The sequence below is a fragment of the Euprymna scolopes genome, chromosome 19 (assembly GCF_053919585.1).
Source record: "Euprymna scolopes isolate OS-2025 chromosome 19, ASM5391958v1, whole genome shotgun sequence".
Classification (NCBI taxonomy): Eukaryota; Metazoa; Mollusca; class Cephalopoda; order Sepiida; family Sepiolidae; genus Euprymna; species Euprymna scolopes.
Window position 1 is genome coordinate 93781495 of NC_136500.1, and position 22362 is coordinate 93803856.

General features: G+C 32.4%; 1 protein-coding gene across 3 annotated transcripts in view; it reads left to right on the top strand.

Annotated features, from left to right (window-relative positions):
• LOC145239845 (DNA (cytosine-5)-methyltransferase 1-like) overlaps window positions 1-22362 on the top strand; it is a 109424-nt gene that overhangs the window by 76273 nt on the left and 10789 nt on the right. For all 3 annotated transcript variants that reach the window (XM_080103394.1, XM_080103396.1, XM_080103395.1), the window contains exons 27-33: window positions 5160-5278; window positions 6819-6890; window positions 7718-7826; window positions 10468-10619; window positions 10872-11003; window positions 13130-13332; window positions 15222-15333. In XM_080103394.1, coding sequence (XP_079959520.1) covers window positions 5160-5278; window positions 6819-6890; window positions 7718-7826; window positions 10468-10619; window positions 10872-11003; window positions 13130-13332; window positions 15222-15333 — 899 coding nt within the window. The remainder of the gene's footprint in view (window positions 1-5159; window positions 5279-6818; window positions 6891-7717; window positions 7827-10467; window positions 10620-10871; window positions 11004-13129; window positions 13333-15221; window positions 15334-22362) is intronic.

Here is a 22362-nt window from a genome sequence, read left to right on the forward strand (position 1 = left end):
TTTAAAGCTTTCAAAATTCACATTAAAATTGTTCACCTGAATGCATGGCCTAATGGTTAACAATCAGTTCGAAGTGACTTCTGGAGGTTGAATGTTCAATTGTAACGTGGCCGTTACTTTTTAACTGTCATTACATTTCAACCACTTGAACCCGCATGTTTGAGGCTTCGTTGCAAAGGAACAAACAAAAAAAATAAATAAATAAAAATCCAACTCTGCATTTTTTTTTTTTTTTTTTAAAGTGCAAATGAAATGCGTTTATTCGTGGTTCTGTCAACAATAATGCATTTCATTATCTTTCGAATGTCTTTTTAGCACACGTTTTATAATGCACTGCTATTTAACATGTGCTTTTTTAAAAGTCTCTCTTTGCCACTCCATGTTGGCACTAGCCAGTGCTTTCTTGTCCTCGACTTCCCTGGCATGCGACTTCTCTTCTTGCTCGACCACGTGTCCTTTTTTTTTTTCCCCCTTTTCTCCTCTTTCCCATGATCAAACTGTCTCATGATGTCAGCACGTGCACACTTGCTTAATTTGCATATGTACTAAAATGGCTGCTACTGCTAATACTTTTGCTAGTCGGCTATCCTTCAGCTGCTGCTGATTTTTATCACGTGCATCCTGGTGCTACCAGATCAGGCTGTCTATAGGCTTCCTGAGACGAAATGCACCTACATCGATTTCTGTTTTTGTTTTCTATTCTCTTTTGTAAAACTTAATTATGTTCTACAAAAAATAAAAACAACCCTTTCCCCTCCCCCTCCTTTCTTTTTCTTTCCCTACTTTCCGGTTGGCTCTGTCGGTGGGGCATTAGAATACGCCGACTGCCCTCTTGTAGAGGGTAAAAGTCCCTCAATGGGGCTACCTGTTGGCCGTGGGTGGCAACCCGTGATGCCTAGAAAAAGTATCCTCGTGGCTGAGCAACTGATGCCTAGGAAAATAAAGGTATCAGTTGCAACACTCCACTTTAGCCTTGTACTAGGCTAGACGGGTGATCGGAGAGGCCCGATCCGATGAATTGGCTAGTCAAGTCAGCCCTAACACTTACACTGAAAATGTCAATTATAACATTTAAAAAAAAACAAAAAAAAACAAATTTAATCTAAAGATAATACAACATCTTATTACTACAAACATAGATAAACCGGGTAAGTGTTAGAAGGCGATGGCAAGGGTCAATCAATTGATGAGACAAAACCACACAACTGCTCCCTAACCAATGTTTCTATCAAACTGGGAAAGAAGAAACTAAAGGAGGAAACAGGAAATGATGGAACAAACTCAATCGAGTATATCTCTTTTGTATCCCTGGGATGAAAGGGCGAATGGGTTTCCCCCCTAACATCTCCCAGTTTCAGGCTCCGAGGAGGGTGGGGAGCAAAAGAGATGAAAATCTAAACAAACTTCTATGGATATAATAAACCCAAACAAAAAACCCAGAAACCAAAAAAATAAAACAAAATCGAAAAGAACCCACTCCTGACATAACCAACTCAGACAGTGAGCAAGAATATAACTATGAAATAATTGATAAAGAAAAATACCCAAGATACATAGTAATCGAAACCTTAGAAGGAAAAAAGATCAACGATCTGTCTCCATTCTTAATTGAAAAAATTCTGTCTCAAAACAGCAACCCAAAAACAACAAAAAAAAAAAAATGAAAAATGTCAATCTACTTGTCACAGTCGACAACTATAAAGACGCAAAAAACATCTTAGAGATAGAAAAATTCCATATCTATAAATGCAAAAGTTTTGCCCATGAAAGATTAAACACATCAAAAGATGTCATAAAAAGCCATGAATTAACCTTGGCTACAGCAGAAGAAATAGAAAATGCCCTAAGAAAACGGAGTAATCGATCATGTTCGAATAAACATAAAAAGGAACGGTCAAACCATACCTACAAAAACCTGCGTACTAACCTTCAATACACCAAAAATTCCCAAAGAAATAAAAATCAGATATACAATAGAAAAAGTAGAACAATATATACTAGCCCATCTGAGATGTTTCAAGGGTCATAAATATGGACATAACAGAAACATGCAAAGGACAGAAAATATGTGGAAAATGTGGCTTAAAAGAACCTAACCATACTGAAAGTGAATGCCCAAACGAAACAATGTCCAAATTGCCTAGAAAACCTCCCAGTATATTTTAAAATATGCAAAATTTAAAAAGAAAAAGCTGAAATAAAATACAAACTAAACATATCCTTTCCTAAAGCAAGGAAAATAGCAAGCTCTCGAGAAAAAATAAACACTTACGCAGACATCACAAAAATGTCAAACCAAACAAACCAAACCCACTACCAAGACCTACTTAAACTAATCTCCGAACTCAAAAAATCTAATTGAAACTTTAAAAACTAACCAAAACGAAAACAACAAGAAACAAATACCAGTATCTTCTAAAACTCAGTCAAATGATCTAAAACAAGTCCCAAAGAACAAAAAAGAACCCGAACAACAAAAACCACAAATAAACCATGAAAGATCCAAATCACGAACAAGGACAAAAGCAGAAGATAAACACACAATATCTGGAAACTGGAAAACACAAATCCTCTTTCCAAAAACCAAAACAAACAAAAAACAGAAATAATATTAAACGAAAATAAATATGAATTAATTGAAATTGAGTCACAGAAATAAATCTAGCTCCAAAAACAAAACTGACCAGGAGGAGAAAATGGAGACTGAGGACCAAGCAGTTCAAGTAAACACAAAACAAAAACCACTAAAAACACAATAAATCAAGAGAATACTAGATATAAAAACCTAAACAAAAACCAAACATAAAAAAAACAAAGAAAAACAACTTATTTATGCAAATGAATAAAAACATCATACAGTGGAACTGCAGATGCATAAAACCAAACTACGAAGAAATCAAACATATAATAGCACAATATAACCCCAGCATAATTGGCCTATAGGAAACTCTTCTAAAAGAAACGGACACCATCAACTTCAAAGGATACCACATTTACAACCGAACAAATAGATCACAAACAGATAAGTGGCACCTCAATTATAATAAAAAAACAGATACCACTAACAAAACAGATAAAACTACAACTCCAAACAAACCTTCAAACAATAGCAATTAAAGCTACGCTCCACCGGCCAATAACTATTTATTCAATCTACATTCCACCTAAACATAAACTAAATAAAACCGAAATTGAAGATCTGATAAACACAACTGATATAACTTTTATATTAATGGAGGACTTCAACGCCCATAACAAAATGTGGGGATGTGAGAATATTAACCAAACTGTGAAAATCATTGAATCATTACTGGAACCACCCGAAATAGCTATATTAAACGACAAAAAACACACATACCTTCACCCAGGCACAGGAACGACATCAGCTATTGACTTAACACTATGCTCCCTCACAATATTTATGGACTTCCAATGGGAGGTACATAATGACCAGTGCGCCAGCGATCACTTCTCAATTTTTCTCAAAACCCAAGAACCTGCAACAGAAGAAACAAAACCAAAATGGCAAATCTATAAAGCTAACTGGACTGAATTTAGCAAACTTTGTACAAACTTAATTAACCAAGAAATAGTTAACAAACCAAATCCTATGTTAGCTTTCACCAATATGCTAAACGAAATAGCAATCAAGACAATCCCAAAATCTTCCATTAAATCACACTCAAAATCAACGCCATGGTTCACAACAGAATGTAAAGAAGCATTAACCAACAGGAAAATATTGCTAAAACACTTCAAACAACATCTTACAAAACCCAACCTCCAAAAATACCTACAAGCACGAGCAAAAGCACGCTATATTATAAAAAAAGCAAAAAAGAAACCTGGCAAAACTATATTTCCAAATTGAACAACACACCATCAAAAAAAAAAAAAATATGGGAAATAATAAGAAAAATAACTGGAAAAAAACTTGGAACACCAATAAATAATATAAGTACACCAAATGGTAGACAAATTATAGACAAAAAAGAAATAGCAAACATAATCACAAATGAATTCAGCCAAAACTCATCACTACTCCCCTAAATTCCAAAAATATAAAAACAACACAGAAAAAGAAAAACTTCACATCCAATAACGAATACTATAACATCTCTTTCACTATAACAGAACTAAAAAATGCAATTCATAAAAGTAAAGATACAGCTACCGGTCCAGACGACATCCACTATTCAGCAGTTAACATTTTCTGTGGGACAGTTTTTAATGAGGTCAATAACCCGGTTTTTAGCTAACTTTGGGGAAAAACAGCTCTCCCGTTTATTAGGGGGGTGTCTCGTCTCGAAATAAAAGCAACCGTCTGATATAACGACGGTAAGCCGACATTGACTAAACATTAAATCGCTTTCTAGAGACCACTGGCCGTGGGCCAGGGATTCGAATCGAGTTTCGCTTTTTTTATACCGAAAAACGAAAGCAATATGCGGCGATCCCAAAATGTTGAATATTTAACGTTTCAAAATCGGGCAAATTAAATAGACGGGTGACCCTCGTTTGTAACTCATAGATGTTATGATTTCGACGTGATATACACGGACATACACAAAAAGCGAACATACATGCATACACATTTTCACTTTTATATATATATATAGAAGATGGTTTGTTGGGGGGGGGGATTCTTTTCTACTAGTCATTAAAAGTCAAAATGTATGATGTGTTTATAAAACGGAAAGAGTGCAAAAAACGTCCAAATAACACCCGAGATAAAAACTGTAATCCAAATTACCAATCTAAAAAAATTCAGAAACCTGAGACTATTAACTTGAATAATTCAAATTATATGGTGTAGACAATTTTGTGATATTTTTCTTCTTTTTTTTTTTTTTTTTTTTTTTCTAAACGGTTTCATCAGTAAACCTGGACCCCCCCCCCCCCCCGATAAAATCTTTAAGACTATACATTCATCAATTATCATGATCATCTATAACTATCACTCCTGACTCTCCATTTATGATTGACTATAATTAAGGGCTATTATTTGTGGTTGTTAACTATCCTTTGACAGTAGAGACCCTTCATTGTGGACCATTAAAGGATTTTTAAAAATCCTGTAGAAAAATTGGATTTTTTTTTTTTTTTGTTTTTGTAATAGCTTAAAAAAAACAAAAAAACTTTGTTTTTCTCTTTTATAGAAACGACAGTTGAATTCAAAAATGTCTGCGGAAAATGCACAGTCGTGCACCAAGAAAATATGAAAATGGATAAAGACAGTTATTTTCTGGCGGGACCTGACCGTTTCTATTTTAGTGAGGTAAGCCAACTATATACCCTTTGTAGGTAAGGAGGCCTAAGAAGCCCCCAATGTATTGATGGAGGAGGAAACATCTTCAAATCCATTCATAGCATAAATTGCTATCAGCAATACAAGAACCGTTTTCCAAGGATCTGGACAACTCTCTTCAATGTTTGCTTTCATGTTTTTTAGCCATATCAATATGTTTTTAAAAGTGCTTTGTAACCTTATGAATGGCATTTCTCCAACTCTGAGGTGAAGAGACCTCACATTTTTAGAAGTTCTTTTCACCTAGTCCTTCTCTCTGCATTTTGGGACTATCCACAGTTGTGTGCTAGTGACTAGCTCAATTTTACTGTTGAATCGTATCAAAATCTTATATACTGACTAAATGATATGATTATAACCTTTCAAACTGGAAGTGCTCAAAAGGGGTTTCACATGCTTACAATTTGGAATTACTTGGATGTGTTTGCAAATGGTTCAGTAATATCTGTCAACTATAAAGGCCATTTACCGATACTGAATAAACAAACAATTCAGTAAGAACTCTGGGAACTTAACAATTGTTATCTCTTTACACACCCATCCCCACTTAACCAAGATGAAAAAAAAATTATCGTACTCCAAAAGTGTCATAAATTGATCAGGTAGTTTTATTTAAAAAAAAAATCAGATTTTATGACTAAACGATGGTTCACTACCTCTTGACATCATTTTGTAAATCGTTTTGAAATACAAGGGAGATAATTCCAAGTAATTCATCTATCGTTTGAAGTCTTGCTACCAACTTTAACTTCACGCATGTCACTATGTTTCCCTCGTCAGTAAATGACTTTTTTTCCATGTCGCTGCTTAGTCCTATCTTCGCCATGACAACGGCTGAAATAGCTTGAAGTGTTGAAGTTAGTTTTCCTTTGAACTGCCGAATACCGTTAAATGTTCATGCAAAAAAAAAAAAAAAAAATTTTTCTTCAGCTTGCAATGTTCTCAGCACATGCAAAAACAACAATCCCTTTTCTTTTCCTGTTTTGACGTTCGTAGAAAATCCGTCTTTCTTCCTGTGAATTAACCGTTCATTAAAATGACTTAGTCAACAAAAAATTTTCTCGCTAACGCTTATATGCCCGAATTCGAGCATGTCTTAATTTGCATATGTCACCTTTTGTTTCCTATTTGTGGGGTTTCAAGTTAAAGTATTGGTGACTTTTTACAATACGCACACGTGCCAGCCTTTGATGTTTGTTTCCATGACTCACAATATTGTTTGGGCTGAGGCATGGTAAGTTGTAACAGAAGTATTTATTTAACATATATACATTAGAAGAGATGTGCATGTTCTAGCTTGTTCAAGATGTACAGCATGGTTTACACCATTCTTATGCCAAGTGGTTACATTTATTGCATGTATGAAAGTAGTTCCATGATGTTACTACAATGCTCATTCCGATTTATTGACTAATGTCAGTATTTTTGTAAGGACCACCCTGTTTTATATGAATATTTTGAATATTTCTATGAAAAAAAAAAATTATTTCCTTTATTTAATTTTTTTCAGGCATATAATTCTGAGAAAAGAAATTTTGAAGAGCCTCCTAATGAAGCCTTTTTCATGGGGGATAAAGGAAAGGTAATTATTACTTGTTATATTTGGTTTTACGTTCATTTTACATGCTGATATGTGTTGGATAACTTTTAGGAATTGATTTTCAAACTAACCTATCTCTGGCCAGGTTTTTATTTATCCCTCTTTTTCTCAAGTTTATCCTTATCACTTCCTCACGTCTTCCCCTCCGATACTTCACCTACATCTAATCCATTCTCATATCATTTTTCTCCATGCAACATATTTCAACCCTCACTGACCAGGTTTCACTTCCCTTGGTTAACAGTACTAATGTTCAGATAATTAGTAATGGCAGAAGTTCTCAGACTGTATTCCATCAACTCTTGAGTCTTGCTATCACACCAGCATCAGCTTATCTCTGTGTTCTCTTGGTATCACCCAGATAACAAAACTTTTGAACAACTTCAATAGCATCCCCATCTAAATATATGTTCTACAATCTAACTTCTCATCTGTCTCCATTGCCACAAACTTCTTGCATACAAACTCATCTGTATATCTACTTGAAAATTCAACTTGTGCAATGCTTACAAGTACCACAAAAATAGTTACACTCTACCCTCTTTCCACAATCTAAGTAGGGAAACTTTTCTCTTTCTGGAGCTTTCCAACTATATACAAGTGCTTGTTACTACTTTGGTGTTCAAAATTACGATTTGATTTTGTTTACTGCAAAATATTAAGGGTGGAATCTCAATTTGATGTTTTTAATTTTTTTGATCAAATCCCTCATATTTGTAGTCCTGCTAAATCTGGATACAAGAAGTTTTACTGTATTTAAAAGATTACCATTTTCTGAACATGCTGTTTTTTTTTTCTTTTCTTTTAAGGGTAAAGGTAAAGGAAAGGGAAAAGGTAAATCTAAAAATCTCTCATCTGAAGAAGTTGTACCTCATCTTGAACCGTTGTCGACTTTAGATGTCTTTGCTGGATGTGGAGGTACGTATTTGATATATTAAGGATTTTAATTTAAAAAAAAAAGTGTAAAAACTTTCTAATCAAAAAAGAGGACAGGGAAGGTACATAGTGCTGTAACGAATATCAACTCTGACTATTGGAATCATTTAAATCTAACTCCAGTCAGATGCATAGCATTCACTTATGATCCAATGCAATTTAGAAAGGTATGAATATCCTTTCCCAACTATAGCAACTTGTGTTCAATGAATTGTTTACAGCAGATTTTGTTTTACATCAAATAACTCCAAAATGTTGATATGCTGTAAAATAAACTGTATTTTGACCATGCAAAAAATGTTAAATGCTACACATATTGCAGAAACATGTTACAACGTTCTACATATGGGTAGAAAGAATGCTCCAATGGGTAAATAATAAGTTGCATTGCAAAGGGTAAATAACATTTTGCGTTTCTTAAAGTGTTAAAACGTGTCCATATTCAATATATACCATTTTAAATCAGTTTAAATATGTTATTTAGGTATTAAAGTTTCCATATGAATTGATTTTGAGAATGTTCATATGGCACATTCATACAGGAATACCATTATTTTTACTTATTTTTATTTTTACCTTTTTTTTTTTTTTTTTGCATATAATATGGCCCTGTGTTTCTAAATCTATTCAAGCAATCTTTTATTTTTGTGTCAAAAGTTTACCTAATGCATATATTTTGCTAAAATACTTCATTGTAATGAAGTTCAAGGAAAATAAACTGGATGTTTAGTTTCCTTTCTGCATTTCAGTTTGAAAACCAATTTTTAAGGAATTAGAATTATGGGCCCAAATTTTAATATTTATTAAATATTAAATTATTTTAACACCAATACGTACTTAAAACAAAATAAATTGTTTTAGCTTATTAAAATAATCTCCAACATTATTGATAATGTTTACGCATTTATTTTTATTGAAACATGACTTAAATCATTCAATTATGACAAGTGAAATCTATAATTATTTTGTTGAATAATATTTTGAACTCTATCTATAAGAAAGTCTAGATAGCTAATTTTGTAAAAGGTCAGACTGAAGATCACAGGGTTTCAGTTTTTGGTCATGGCATCCGCTTTATTTGTTGAAATTTTTTTTTTTAATTATTAATGCAACATTTTCCAGCATTAAAACTAAAAATCTGATATCTTGAAATGAAACAAATTCTGCAATGTATTTATTATATTAAAAAAATCTAACTGACGTACAAAGTCTCTTAATATTTTTTAGGAAACTTGGTAACCACAGTGTTAATCATGTTTTGCTTATGAATTTATATTTCTCTATACTTATCCAGTATTGCCTGGGATTTTGTTTACTGTTATTTTAATCTCCCTTCCCCAATTTCTTTTTGAAACCCAATTTTTTATTTATATATATTACAGTATATTTACAGTTACATTTAGTTACTGTATTGTTTGGTCGTTAAATTAATAATTGAACCAAATTGTTATGAAAACAACTATAATGTTCTAATCCTCTTTAGAAGACTTTGTATCTTTTGATAGTGATTTGCTAAAAAACAATTTGTCAGTTTAAATGCTTTCAAATTCCTTTCAAATTTTGAAGGGTTGTGAAATTAGTTTGTTTTTAACTATTGAAAAAAAGATTACAATGGTTGACTTATTTACAAAGAAACTAAAATGCATTCTGTAGATTTAATTAAATTTTTTAAAAGGGTTTTACGTTAGTGTTTTTGATTTTCAATAAATATTCAATTAAATGTTTAATTTTACAAAGTTATGTTTAATCTAGAAATACACATTGATATAAGAATTGGTCACGGTTTTATATAAAGAATAAGCCAGAGGTAAAAATATTCATTCATAAAGTTTTTTTTTCTACTAAAAAAGGAAGAGAAAAATATGGACCATAATTCATTCCACAGTCATATAAATAGGACACCAAATAATTTTGCCTTAAAATCTATCAAATGATATGATAGTACATAATTACTCTGAAGAAAGGATAAATTTAATTTATACTCTTAAACTTCTGACAATTGTTGAAACTCTTTTAAAAATTCTTGTGAAATTTGTTAAACTACTATTTGTTTGATATATGAATTTATATCAATAGTAAGCGACTAACTTGCTGCCAAAAGTGCAATCTAACTCTTTGTGTGAACTGCTTTACTTTTTATCTTGAATGTACACTATATTACATTTACCCTATGCTCTATTTATAGGAGAGTCAATATCTCAGTTTCTAAATAAAATAAATAACTTTTTCCTTTCAATTTGTATATTCTAACCTAATTTTTAGTCATTTCATAAAATAACCTTGCCTGTTGTCAATTATTAAATCTTTTGGTTGATTATATTATTGCTTATATATCAAATTTGGTTTTCAAAACTTGAATTTTATCTGCAGAAGACCTTAAAAATTTTTGAAAAGTTCTCGAAAATAGACATTGAAAAGCTGTATGAACATTTTGTGTTTATTATGTATTTTCTATTCTGATTTTGTTAATTGTATAAAATTAATATCGTATTTTGCAAAATGCATTTGTAATTTTGCCATTTCAATAAGGCTTTTAAGCTGAGCAAACATTTCTGAAAATTTGGATTTTTGTATAATACCACCATTTTTAACAAAAAAAAAAAATTTTCTTTTGCTAATTTAGGATTATCTGAAGGATTTCACCAAGCTGGAATAGCAAAGGCTAGCTGGGCTATTGAAAAGATGGAAATGGCTGCCCAAGCTTTTCGACTTAACAATCCTGGTTGTACAGTTTTTACAGAAGACTGTAATCTACTCCTTAAGTTAGCTATGGAGGTGAGTTGCCCCCCATCCCACACCAAAAAAAAAACATCACTATTGTCCAAATGTTACTACAAAAATATTAATTTTTGTGGTTTTACATGTATTTTTTTTTATTTTTTATTTTTTTTGTTTCATTGTAAATCTAAATAAGTGTAGATTCTACTTATTAGTTGGTAATAATCACATTTGTTTAGAGTTTAAATCTCCAACAATGATTTTTTTTTCCCCCTAAATGTTTTATCTAGTTTGAAATTTTGTTTTCAGGGTGCTGAAAGGACTCAGATGGGTCAAAGATTGCCAAAGAAAGGTGAAGTGGATTTTCTGTGTGGCGGGCCTCCATGTCAAGGATTCAGTGGTATGAACAGATTTAACCATAGAGAATATTCCAAGTTTAAGGTGAGCCATTTAGCTTACATCGTCCTCTCCATTTGTTGCCGAAATCTTATCCTTGTGATTATGAAGATTGTCTTTCTTTATCAATAAAGCAAAAAATAAATGTAGATAAAAGGTGAAATGGATTGTCTGTGTGGCGGGCCTCCATGTCAAGATAAAAATTTAAGATCCATTCATTTAATCAGCATATTTATTGCTAAAAATGTTATTTTAAAATCAAATGTAATAGATTGAGGGGAAGGATCATTGGGAACATCAAAGCTGATTAGTCATTTCAACTTTGGTACAAATCAACTGATACAACTTGGTAACCATTACTTTTACCAACATTTGTTTTTGCACACATTTGTGAATCTACCAATAATTCCAATGTACACCTTGTGTATCCAACGCTTGCAAATATAAAAAATTGTAATGAGACTAGACACTACTTACCTTAAGCTCCTAGGTCTAACATACACAAGCATGACGTGGAACGAATACATTGAGGTAATTGCCAGGGCGACTGAAAGGCAGGTAGCCTCTCTCTACCGTGCTAGAAGTCTAGTCCCACCTGAGAGTATCCTGTATCTCCACAAAGCCACTATTTCTCCATATTATGGAATATTGTTGTCACATCTGGGTTGGTACATCTGCCACTAGTCTCTCGCTCCTAGACGATTTAAAAAAAAAAAAAAAGTCACCAACCTAATAGGTCCTGCACTGTCGGCCAAATTCCAACCTCTATCGCTGAAATGTTGCATCCCTGTGCCTGTTTTACAATTATTTTAATGGAAAGTGTTTGGATGAACTGAAAGCACTTGTGGCCCTTCAATGTAAAAATCAATGTAAATATTCAATGTAAAAATCAATGTAAATATTCAATGTAAAAATCAATGTAAATATTCAATGTAAATATTCAATGTAAAAATCAAGGTAAAAATCAATGTAAATATTCAATGTAAAAATCAATGTAAATATTCAATGTAAATAATCAATGTAAATATTCAATGTAAAATTCAATGTAAAAATCAATGTAAATATTCAATGTAAAAATCAATGTAAATATTCAATGTAAAAATCAATGTAAATATTCAATGTAAATATTCAATGTAAATATTCAATGTAAAAATCAATGTAAATATTCAATGTAAAAATCAATGTAAATATTCAATGTAAATATTCAATGTAAAAATCAATGTAAATATTCAATGTAAAAATCCCAGACAAACAGCAAAATCCTACCCCTACACTGTGAAAATCTCTTGATGCTATAAAGCCTTCTATTCAGAAAGCTTCTTCCCTCAAACTGCTAAACTTTTGAATTCCCTCCAGGGCCCCTGCTTCCCTTACTGTACTGATGTGCAGAAGTTGAAGTGTAATGTAAACAGACATCTTGCTGCCCAACTCCCTACATAGTATCCTGGAAAATCTGATCCCTTATGACTTATTGGCACTGTGCATTGTTTGGGTAAATAAACAGTTAAAAAAAAAAAAAAAAAGACTTTGTATAAACTGAACAGTCAGGTGACTGCAGTTTTTAAAATTCTGACATGTGGACTTTATTGTAACGACCACATTTTCATCATAGATGAAATCTACATTGGGATGATTTGATGACTATACAATGTAGTTATAATAAAATATTAATCCAAACAATCGCAAATATAATTGGTTTTAATTGTTTTTGGTTCTTTTTAAAATCTGTTGATAAAATAGTGCCTGTTAATTTCAGACAAAATTACATCTTTTGAGAATACACCGTCTGCAAAAAATGTGTCCTAAATTTTTCAAGGACAGAAATTTGGGACTACTCAAATGCGTCAGTACTCCACAATCACTGGTATACATACCTCAAATCTTTAATTATCATTTTGTTTTCCCTAAGTCGTTATGAAGAACATCTCATGACATGAAATATTATTTCATGTCTGTTAGAACTTGATCGTTTCAAAAATGGTAACTCTCTAAATATCGCATAATTTTGTTTGATCAGTCACACCTTTGAACCTCCAATTCCCTCAAATGAGTTGATGTACCGCTTCAAAGTTGGTGTTTCCTTTGATCGGACTTCTGTCTATGTATTTGATTTTGTACATTTAAAAATGAGTTTCATTTAAAAACAATTTCAATTTCTTTTTCCGTTGCAGAATTCCTTGATTGCTTCCTACTTGAGTTACTGCGACTTTTATCGGCCAAGGTTTTTCTTGTTGGAAAATGTTCGTAACTTTGTGTCGTTCAAAAAGAGCCTTGTTCTCAAACTCACATTACGTTGTTTAATCCGTATGGGCTACCAGTGTACATTCGGTATCCTTCAGGCCGGCAGTTATGGAGTTGCACAAACACGAAGAAGGTAAAAAAAAAAAAAAAAAAAAATTATTCCCCCCCCCCCAAATTTCCAAGTGATTTTAAAGAAGGAGAACGAAATCAATTCTTATCAAATGTTTACGAACAGTAGTTTTTTGGAATTTCTAACATTTTAAAAAGTTTCCATGTCATGTTTTTTTGGGTTGATTTAAATATTTACTTTTGTTGTATTCATCAACGGTGCTCTGGATTTTTTTGCATATGGAAAAGAGAGAAGATAGGCAGTTTGAAGATAAAGTTCAGGAAACTGATATTTTTACTCCTAAAATTTTTTGTGATTCTCTTGTTTTTGTGATTCTCTTGTTTTCTAGTATGTTAGTTCTCCATTTTTTTTTTTTATTTGTTTTTAACGGAATTCAACTTTTTTGTTTTTTAAATCCAGAAAAATTAGATTTCAACTTGAATCGTCAGAGCCTACCATGAATATTTACGGGTCGAAATTTTTTTTTCTTTTCTAAAAAAAAAAAACAGATTTCTATCAAATTGTTAGAACTTTAGCTCCTTATTTTTTGTGTTATTTGGTTGGACTTTCGTTTTTTCATTTTTTATTTCTTCTATTGCCATGCCATTGCTATCTTTTTCCCTCTTATGACAGTTCTCTCTGAAAACTGAAAATGTTGATTTTGATGTGAAAACTAAGATTTCAATGATTCGTGAAGTGAATAGTGGAGAGGATGATTTGTTTCATCAAAGGGTAACCCCCCCCCCCACCCTCACACACACACATGCACACTTTGTCTTTGATTGTCTCAATTGTAACTAGAATTGTTTAGGAAAATGACAAAAACAATTGATTCAACTATAAATGAAGTTAAATTGCAGCAAATAGTTACAGATTTAGATGGGAATTTTTAAGAACGTTTTTATGTCTATTTATCAAAATTTATATTTTAAGAATTATACTTTTTTTTTTTTTTTTTTTCATATTCAGTGGTGTTTTAACTGCTTAACCTGGATGATATGCTAGTGATTTTTTTTTGAGTTCTTGTTCTTGGCACTACTCTCTCCACACATGCATTCACGTGCAACATTGTTGGGAAATTTATCTCCATTTCAATCATTGGTTATTTTACATCCAGGAATTAATCTTTGTTATGTGATTGATGATCCCCTCCCCTTTGTTTGGAAATAGGAAAGATAAAGAAAAATATGACAACAAGAAAGGAAATGGGTTCATCAGCAAAACAATGAACAACAAGTTGTTAAAAAGGTACAAAAAGGGAGCTGATTAGACTGTTAATCCAGGTGTGGCAGTAATGGAACAAAGGACCAAATATAGAAGTCAGTTTTGCGATAGTTTACAACAGGGTCAGTGGTGTCACATACCCAAAGTGCGATTGATATTTGCAGCATATGTCAGAATTTGTGCTGCTTTTCTTTTTTTATATTTGTGGCCTCCTCCTCCTCCTCTGCAGTTGCACATGTGATAGATGACAACTTGGGCAAAAGAGATTACGAAAGAATGAAGGAGAAGACCATGAAAACAGTGTAGGGTTGCTGATGTCGAACAGGGAACCACATGATTTTATCACAGTTCTGTCTGACATAAATGTACAATTCCGGTCAGTCTTACATTTGTCAGTGATTCACTCAGTGACTGGCCTTAGATTCAAACCCTCACCTTCAAGTATTTCTGGAAAAATGTTTCCATTTTAAATTAAATATTTCGTTAACATGGAAACTTTTGTTTTTGCCTTTTTTTTCTTTTGTATTAGCTAAAGTAGTTTTCTTAAGTTACATTATTCAAAGTATCTAAGCACAAAACTGTCAGAATCAATTTTCTAAACAACCAAAAAGCTAATTTTTGCTATTTTAAAACTAAATTATATATTATACAAAGCATCTTTTCCATTTTTTTTTTGTCTTCTTCCCCAGAGCCATTATTTTAGCTGCAGCTCCTGGAGAAAAGTTGCCATTTTATCCTGAACCCCTTCATGTGTTTGCACCCCGAGGAATGCAACTATCTGTGGTGGTCGATGACAAAAAGGTGAGTTTGATACCCTGTGAGTGCATAAAAATCACTAAGATCCAAACGTTAAACATATTTGTGTGTGCATGAGTGTTTGGACACCTGTGAACATGTGTTGCTTGATACACCCTATTTCTATAGTTTGAACTAAACAAAGCTTCCATGAACAAAGTTTTTTTCCAAGAACTACCCGTCTGTGAAACACAATACCCAGTTGACTACAATAGGGTTGCTTTCAAGTACAGTAGGACCCTGGGATACAGCATTAAAAATTAATAATAAAATACAGTACAGTATATAATACACATGTATATAATTAAATAACATTATAAATAACACCGGAAGGCGGGGAAAATACCCTAACCAGGGGCCAGAAAAAAATATTCCACATTGTAACCTGAAAAAACCGTATTAGTACCAAAAAAAAGTGTACTTTTCAATCAAATAAAATATAGGTTTGTTGCTTCTTTGATTTTGGTCTGGCTGATGTAACCAGCTGAATGAAACGTGTGTCCCAATTTGAAGAAAATTACTCCAACCATGCATGCACTTACTGAAAGCATGTCTTTCACAACCAAAACTCATCCTACTACCACCACTACAAAGAATATTCCTTTTTTTATGTACCTAATATCAAACATGAATTTTATAAATAGTTTCTTTGCTGAAACCTCACATTATAGAGCACATTACTCTATGATGAGAGATTGCTTCCAGATTACTGTAGTTAGATTAGCAATACACATGAAAAAATTGAAATAGCTTAAAATATTTCAATATTGGTATATATAGAAAGAGCTTGGTGAGCTAAGAAAGAATCTTTAAATTTTTAAAATCCAATAAAAATTAAAAAAGTTATGACTATTTTTATGCCTCACACGTTTGGATATTTTTCCTTCTTTAAGACCAGCTCTGTCACATTTTCTACACTACATTTTCAGTAAAAATGCTATATCTTTATTAAAACAAAAGATTAAGCAATGAAATTTACCATATAAGTGTATTTTTGTGCTAGGAATATGATTATGATACTGAAAATCTTCAGAAATTAATGGTTTCCAAATAATCTGCAATAAATGCACATAAATATGCTGCAATTCCTTATAAATGCCATATATCCATTAAAAGAAAAGAAGTTAGAGAACGCAAAGCTGAATTGTAATGTATTTTATGTAGAAATAACTGAAATCGAAATCTAAGACTGTTTGAAAATGAATATATTGCAATATTTCTTTGGAATTATTGTAGATTAATACCTTCCATTAATTCCCACCACATCTGACCACCTTTCCAAAATAGGATTTGACCGTTGTAGGCAATTACGTGTGAACACCTTGAAAAACTTTAATGAAAGATAAATGAGTATTATTTTTAAATTTAATGTAAAATGATCCCTCATTTTGAGCCATTCTAGCATTTTAGGGCAGTTAACCATTTTTTCTTCTATAGGAGATAAATCCTGTACGCCCTTTTTTTTTTTCTAAAGATGATTATGTGTGGTTTTAAGAGGGTCTTTGTGCAATTATGAGAGGGTGGGAGGTTGTCAATCTGACTTTGGGTTAATGATTGAGCTAAAGGAAATTATGTGTGAACATCCTAAAGACTTGATGGAAACAAAACAAAAACAATTTAAGAATTTAGAGTGGAGGTCGGTTTCACATAAATTTAATGTAAAATAATTCACCATTTCGAGACTATTTTAGCATTTTAGGACAGTTGACCAATTTATTTTTTTTATGGGCGATAAATTGTGCACTTTTTTATAATGGAGCTTACATAAAGCAGATTGGAAGGACTTCCAGGAACAGTGCAAAAACCAAATAATTTACCGAAAAGAAAGATGATGACCATCTGAACTACTTCATTAAAACGCTCACAAACATAGCAAATAATACCATATCGAAAACAACCAAAACCAACATTCACAACAAACCTTGGTTCACAAAAGAATGCAGAAAAGCTATCAAAGCTCGACGAACTGCCTTAAGAAAATTCAAAAAGAACCCAACAAGCGAAAACCTGGATTTCTTCAAAAACAACAGAGCAAAAGCCAGACGAATCATAAAGGAATCCAAAAGAACAACATGGAGAAATTATGTATCCAAAATTAATGTAAATACCAAGGCAAAAACGGTTTGGAATATGATGAGGAAATAGAAGGAAGGTGTAGTAGTACACCAATATCTCACGTTTCTAAAGACAACAAAATATACACAGATCAAAAAGACATTTCCAATAACCTGGCAGATAATTTATCAAAAATCTCATGTGACAGAGAAATTCAAAAAGATTAGAGAAAGAGAAGAAAAAAAGAAAATTCAATTTAAATCACAAAATACTGAAAAAATACAACCAACCTCTTGTCTGAACTAAAAGAATCTCTATCTAAATCCCATGACACAGCTACAGGGTCCGATGAAATTCCATACGAAATCCTCAAAAAACTTCCAGAAACCTCAATGAAATATTTACTTGAAATTTTCAACATTATATGGTCCAGTGAAAACATACCTGAGACATGGAAAGAGGACACAATAATACCAATCCCCAAATCTGAAAACCCAAACATCCAATCCCAATCAAGTAATGCTTCAGATTCATTGAATTTCAGGCCAATATCCCTAACAAGCTGCATTTGTAAAACCATGGAAAGGATTATAAACAAGACTAATTTGGTTCCTGGAAACAGAACCTTATCACGGAATTTCAATCAGAATTCAGGAAAAATCGAAGCTCAATAGACCATCTAGTCAGACTGGAAACCTTCATTAGAGAGGCCTTTCTAAGGAAGGAACATCTTACAGCAGTGTTCTTTGACATGGAAAAATCTTATGATACTGTATGGAAGTATGCTGTTACAAAAGATCTGAAGGAGTTTGGACTAAAAGGCAGAATGCCAATTTTTATTGAAAATTTTCTAAAAAACAGACTGTTCAGAGTAAAAGTTCGCACAACCATCTCGGATTTGAAGGAACAAGAAAAAGGAGTACCTCAAGGGAGTATTCTATCAGTGACCCTATTCAGTATTCAAATAAATAACATTGTAAAAAAACCTTAATCCTGGGGTAGACTGCTCCCTATATGTGGATGACTTTTTAATATGTTGCAGATCGAAATATATACCTATAATCGAAAGGAAACTTCAATTGTGCCTAAACAAAATAATGAAGTGGACGGAAAAAAATGGATTCAAATTCTTGAGAAAAAAACGAAATGCATGCATTTCTGCAAACTAAAGAACATGCACAATGATCCTGTCCTAACCATGAAAGAAATGCCTATACCTGTTACTGACCAGTACAAATTCTTGGGGATTTTTTTTGATAAAAAGTTGACATTCATCTCGCACATAAATTATCTGAAAATAAAATGTAACAAAGCTTTAAACCTGAGAGTAGTAACACATACCGATTGGGGTGCAGACAGGGAAACACTACTTAAACTTTACAGAGCACTAGTTCACTCAAAGTTAGACTATGGTTGTTTCATATATGGATTAACTCGAACATCATATATAAAAAGCCTAGACCCTATACACCATACTGGCCTAAGATTGGTCCTAGGAGCATACAAAACCTCCCCCTTGAACAGTCTATGCTCAGAAGCCCCCCCCCCCCCCTAGATCTAAGGTGAGAAAAGTTAGTTCTTCAATACTTACTTAAACTCAAATCCTGCTCAAACAACCCGGCATCTTCTATCCAAAATATGAAGAACTCTTCAACATTAGGAGAAAAACCATCCAAACTTTTGGTCTCCAAATGAAGGAAAGCATTGAAGAATCCAAAATACCAATTTCCAGCATTCACAACTTCATACTACCTAAAACACCCCATCGACCATGAAATAAGCAGAAATAAAACTGAACCTAAACAAAAAGCCCAAATCTACCAACATTTAAAATTACAATATCCAGACTACACCTTTCTCTACACAGACGGGTCCAAAAGCAACAATCACACCGGATGTGCAACAACCTACCATAATACCACAATAAAGAAAAAAACTTAAAAACGAAGCATCTATATTCACTGCATAGACTATAGCTATCGACCTAGCACTTGACATAATTTCAGAGGAAACTACCAAAAACTTCATCATCCTCACCGATTCTCTATCAGTCTTACTGTCTATACAAAACCAAAAACAAGAGAATCCACTAGCAATAAAGTTACTAGAAAAAAATCAATATCCTCTCAACCACGAAAAACATTTTTGTCTGGATTCCTAGCCATGTGGGAATCAATGACAGGGCAGATACAGCTGCAAAAAAAAATCTTCACATCTCCCAACTGACAATTATAAGATTCCTCATACTGACCCCAGATAAAAGCACACATACAAAGAAAATGGCAACTATGATGGAATCAACATGAAAGCAGCAAACTATACTCCATGAAACCTAAACTAAAGAAACGATGTCCAAACACCAAAAGATCACGCCGAGAAAATACAAATACTGACTCGACTATGCATAGGACACACCAATATAACCCATTCATATATACTCAATGAAGAATCAGCACCAGAATGCATCCCATGCCAAGAGAGGCTCACAGTGCAACACATCTTAATTAAATGTACTGATCTTGCCCCAACCAGAAAACTATACTATGTGGAAAACAATATGGGGGACCTTTTTGAAAAAGTCAACCCAATGAATATCCTATCATACCTAAAAAGAGTAAATCTATATATGAAAATCTAAGAAAACCTAAAGACATCCATATATACATATTCAACTATAAATACAACATCTGAAATATGCACACAACTAATTTCTTTTGAAAAACTCTTCCGACTTTTAATGGCAGAAAAAAAAAGAAAAAAAAAAGGCTGAAAAAGTTGTTAAACCCATCCAATCCAATCCTTTAAGGAAGAATCTTTTTTTTTTTTTTTTTTTAAAGACACTTATATGTAACTTACCGAGGAATTTTGTTTGTTGAGGAGCTTGTCACTTGGACTTAGCATTATTGTTAGGGTTAAAGAAGGTTTTAGGAGGAAGAGGCTTGCCACTCGTACCTAGGGTTAGAGGTAGAATTAAGGGAGCTTTTTTTTTTAAAGAGGGTGTTTGACACACATATTTACGGTTAGTGGGTCATAATTATTGGCTTTTGAAAATGTTATGCCTTAGATTTTAAACATCAAATTACTTTTAAATATGTAAACTTGCGTAAATGAGGGGTGTGAAACTTTACAAGAATTATGATAAACAGACAAAAATAAATTTCATTTTAAACAAGTGATGTGACTAACAGAAAGCGTAACGTTAGAAAAACTTAAGTATCATTTACCCACCTATTTAAATATCCAAAATACTTTTTGCTAAAGCTGACCAATCGTTCACAAATTTTGAATAAATTGGGTTTTTATTTTTAATTACATTTCTTGTCTAAGTGACACATTATTTCGTTAAACTTTCCAGTTTAAGACGTTTTTTTTATTTATTTCTCTACCTGGACTTCACAACCAAGATCACAGTGTAGTATTCTGATGCTACACCTCACCTTTTTTGTCCTCTGTCAGTGAAGGAGAAATCCTTCATGACTGAGATAATGTTTGTTTGTTCCTATCCAGATTGCCCCTTTTCGGGAGCTGGATTTTCCTCGCATTAAAAACAGACCTTGTGTCTAACTTTGCCCTCATGGGGAGGCAAGTAAATTGGAACTTAACTTATTACAAATATTTAAATATTGATTTTTCATTTTTTTAATAATTAGATTAGTGTCTATTCGATTATAATCTGCTGAAAAAAATTGTAAAAAGACGGAAAAAAAATATTGGGAGTCGGGGGGGGGGTACTGATGCACACGTGAAGCAAAAAATCTTATTTCACATTTTCGTTTTTTTATTTATTTTTTTTTTTAACAAAACACTTTAATTCACCATTAAAAACTAATGCAATAGATAAAAATTATGCAAGTTACATATTTATAAAGCTTATTTTATTTTTTCAACCATATAAATATTTTAAAAATTTGACCAGAAGTAACGCGGGACTGGCTGGGATTACTTTAATTATATATTCTGATAACCGAATAGCTCTAATTAAGCTAATTATGTTCCGGTAGCTCCAACTAAATATGTGAGAACATTTTTTTTTTTTTTTTTTTTTTTATATTCCTATTTTCATTTAAATTTTTAATTCATTCTGGAATAAAAAAATACCCCCCCCCCCCAAAAAAAAACGTTGTTTTCATAATGCTATCGCTGATAATAATGCTGCTGCTGCTACTACAGATCGTTTTTAGATACATTTTTAAAATAGAACGATTTTTTTTCCAGGTATCATGATTTTTAATTGCTCAGTACCACTAGAGAAAGCAGGTTACAATTTTATTTCTAACGAATTAAAACAGGAAAAAGATTGATTTATCTAACAGTGAGTGCCTGAAGAAAAATTTTTCACAATTTTCCATACTTGTCATGTTAATGTCTTTATTTTTTTAACACAACAAAAAATGAGCTGTCAAAAGAATTTCGGACACTCGAATCTAAAAGTGACATCTCTTCTAGTTAATTTCCAAATTTCATAAAAGAATTCTTAACACAAACTCAGGGGGGGGGGTCATAACAAAATTTTACCGAAAACGCTGTTTTATGTTGATATTTTTATTACTTTATTTGCTTAAAACTCTTTAAAATATATAATTTACATTATTATTTATTAATTCATTTGAAAGGATATTCATTTCCGAACAAAATAGTGGTATTTCGAGGAGTTAAGGTGCTTTAGTTTTTAAAATATGATTGTTTTAGCAGAACCCTCTTGAAATCTGTGATTATTCAAAACGTTTTATCGTCCATGTGTATTGTTAGTTAGATACAAGGTTGGTTTTTAATGCAACAAAAATCCAGCTACCTTTTAAAAGGGTTATTCAGGATTGGGACATAAAGTAAAAATTACCTCAGTCTAGAAGGATCTCTCCTTCACTAACTGTAGACAGAACAATTGAAGTGTAGTATCGAAACAGATATTACACTTTGATGTTACAACATTGTTATCTTCAAATCTGATATAAAAAATAATATATAAAAGTGAAAATGTGT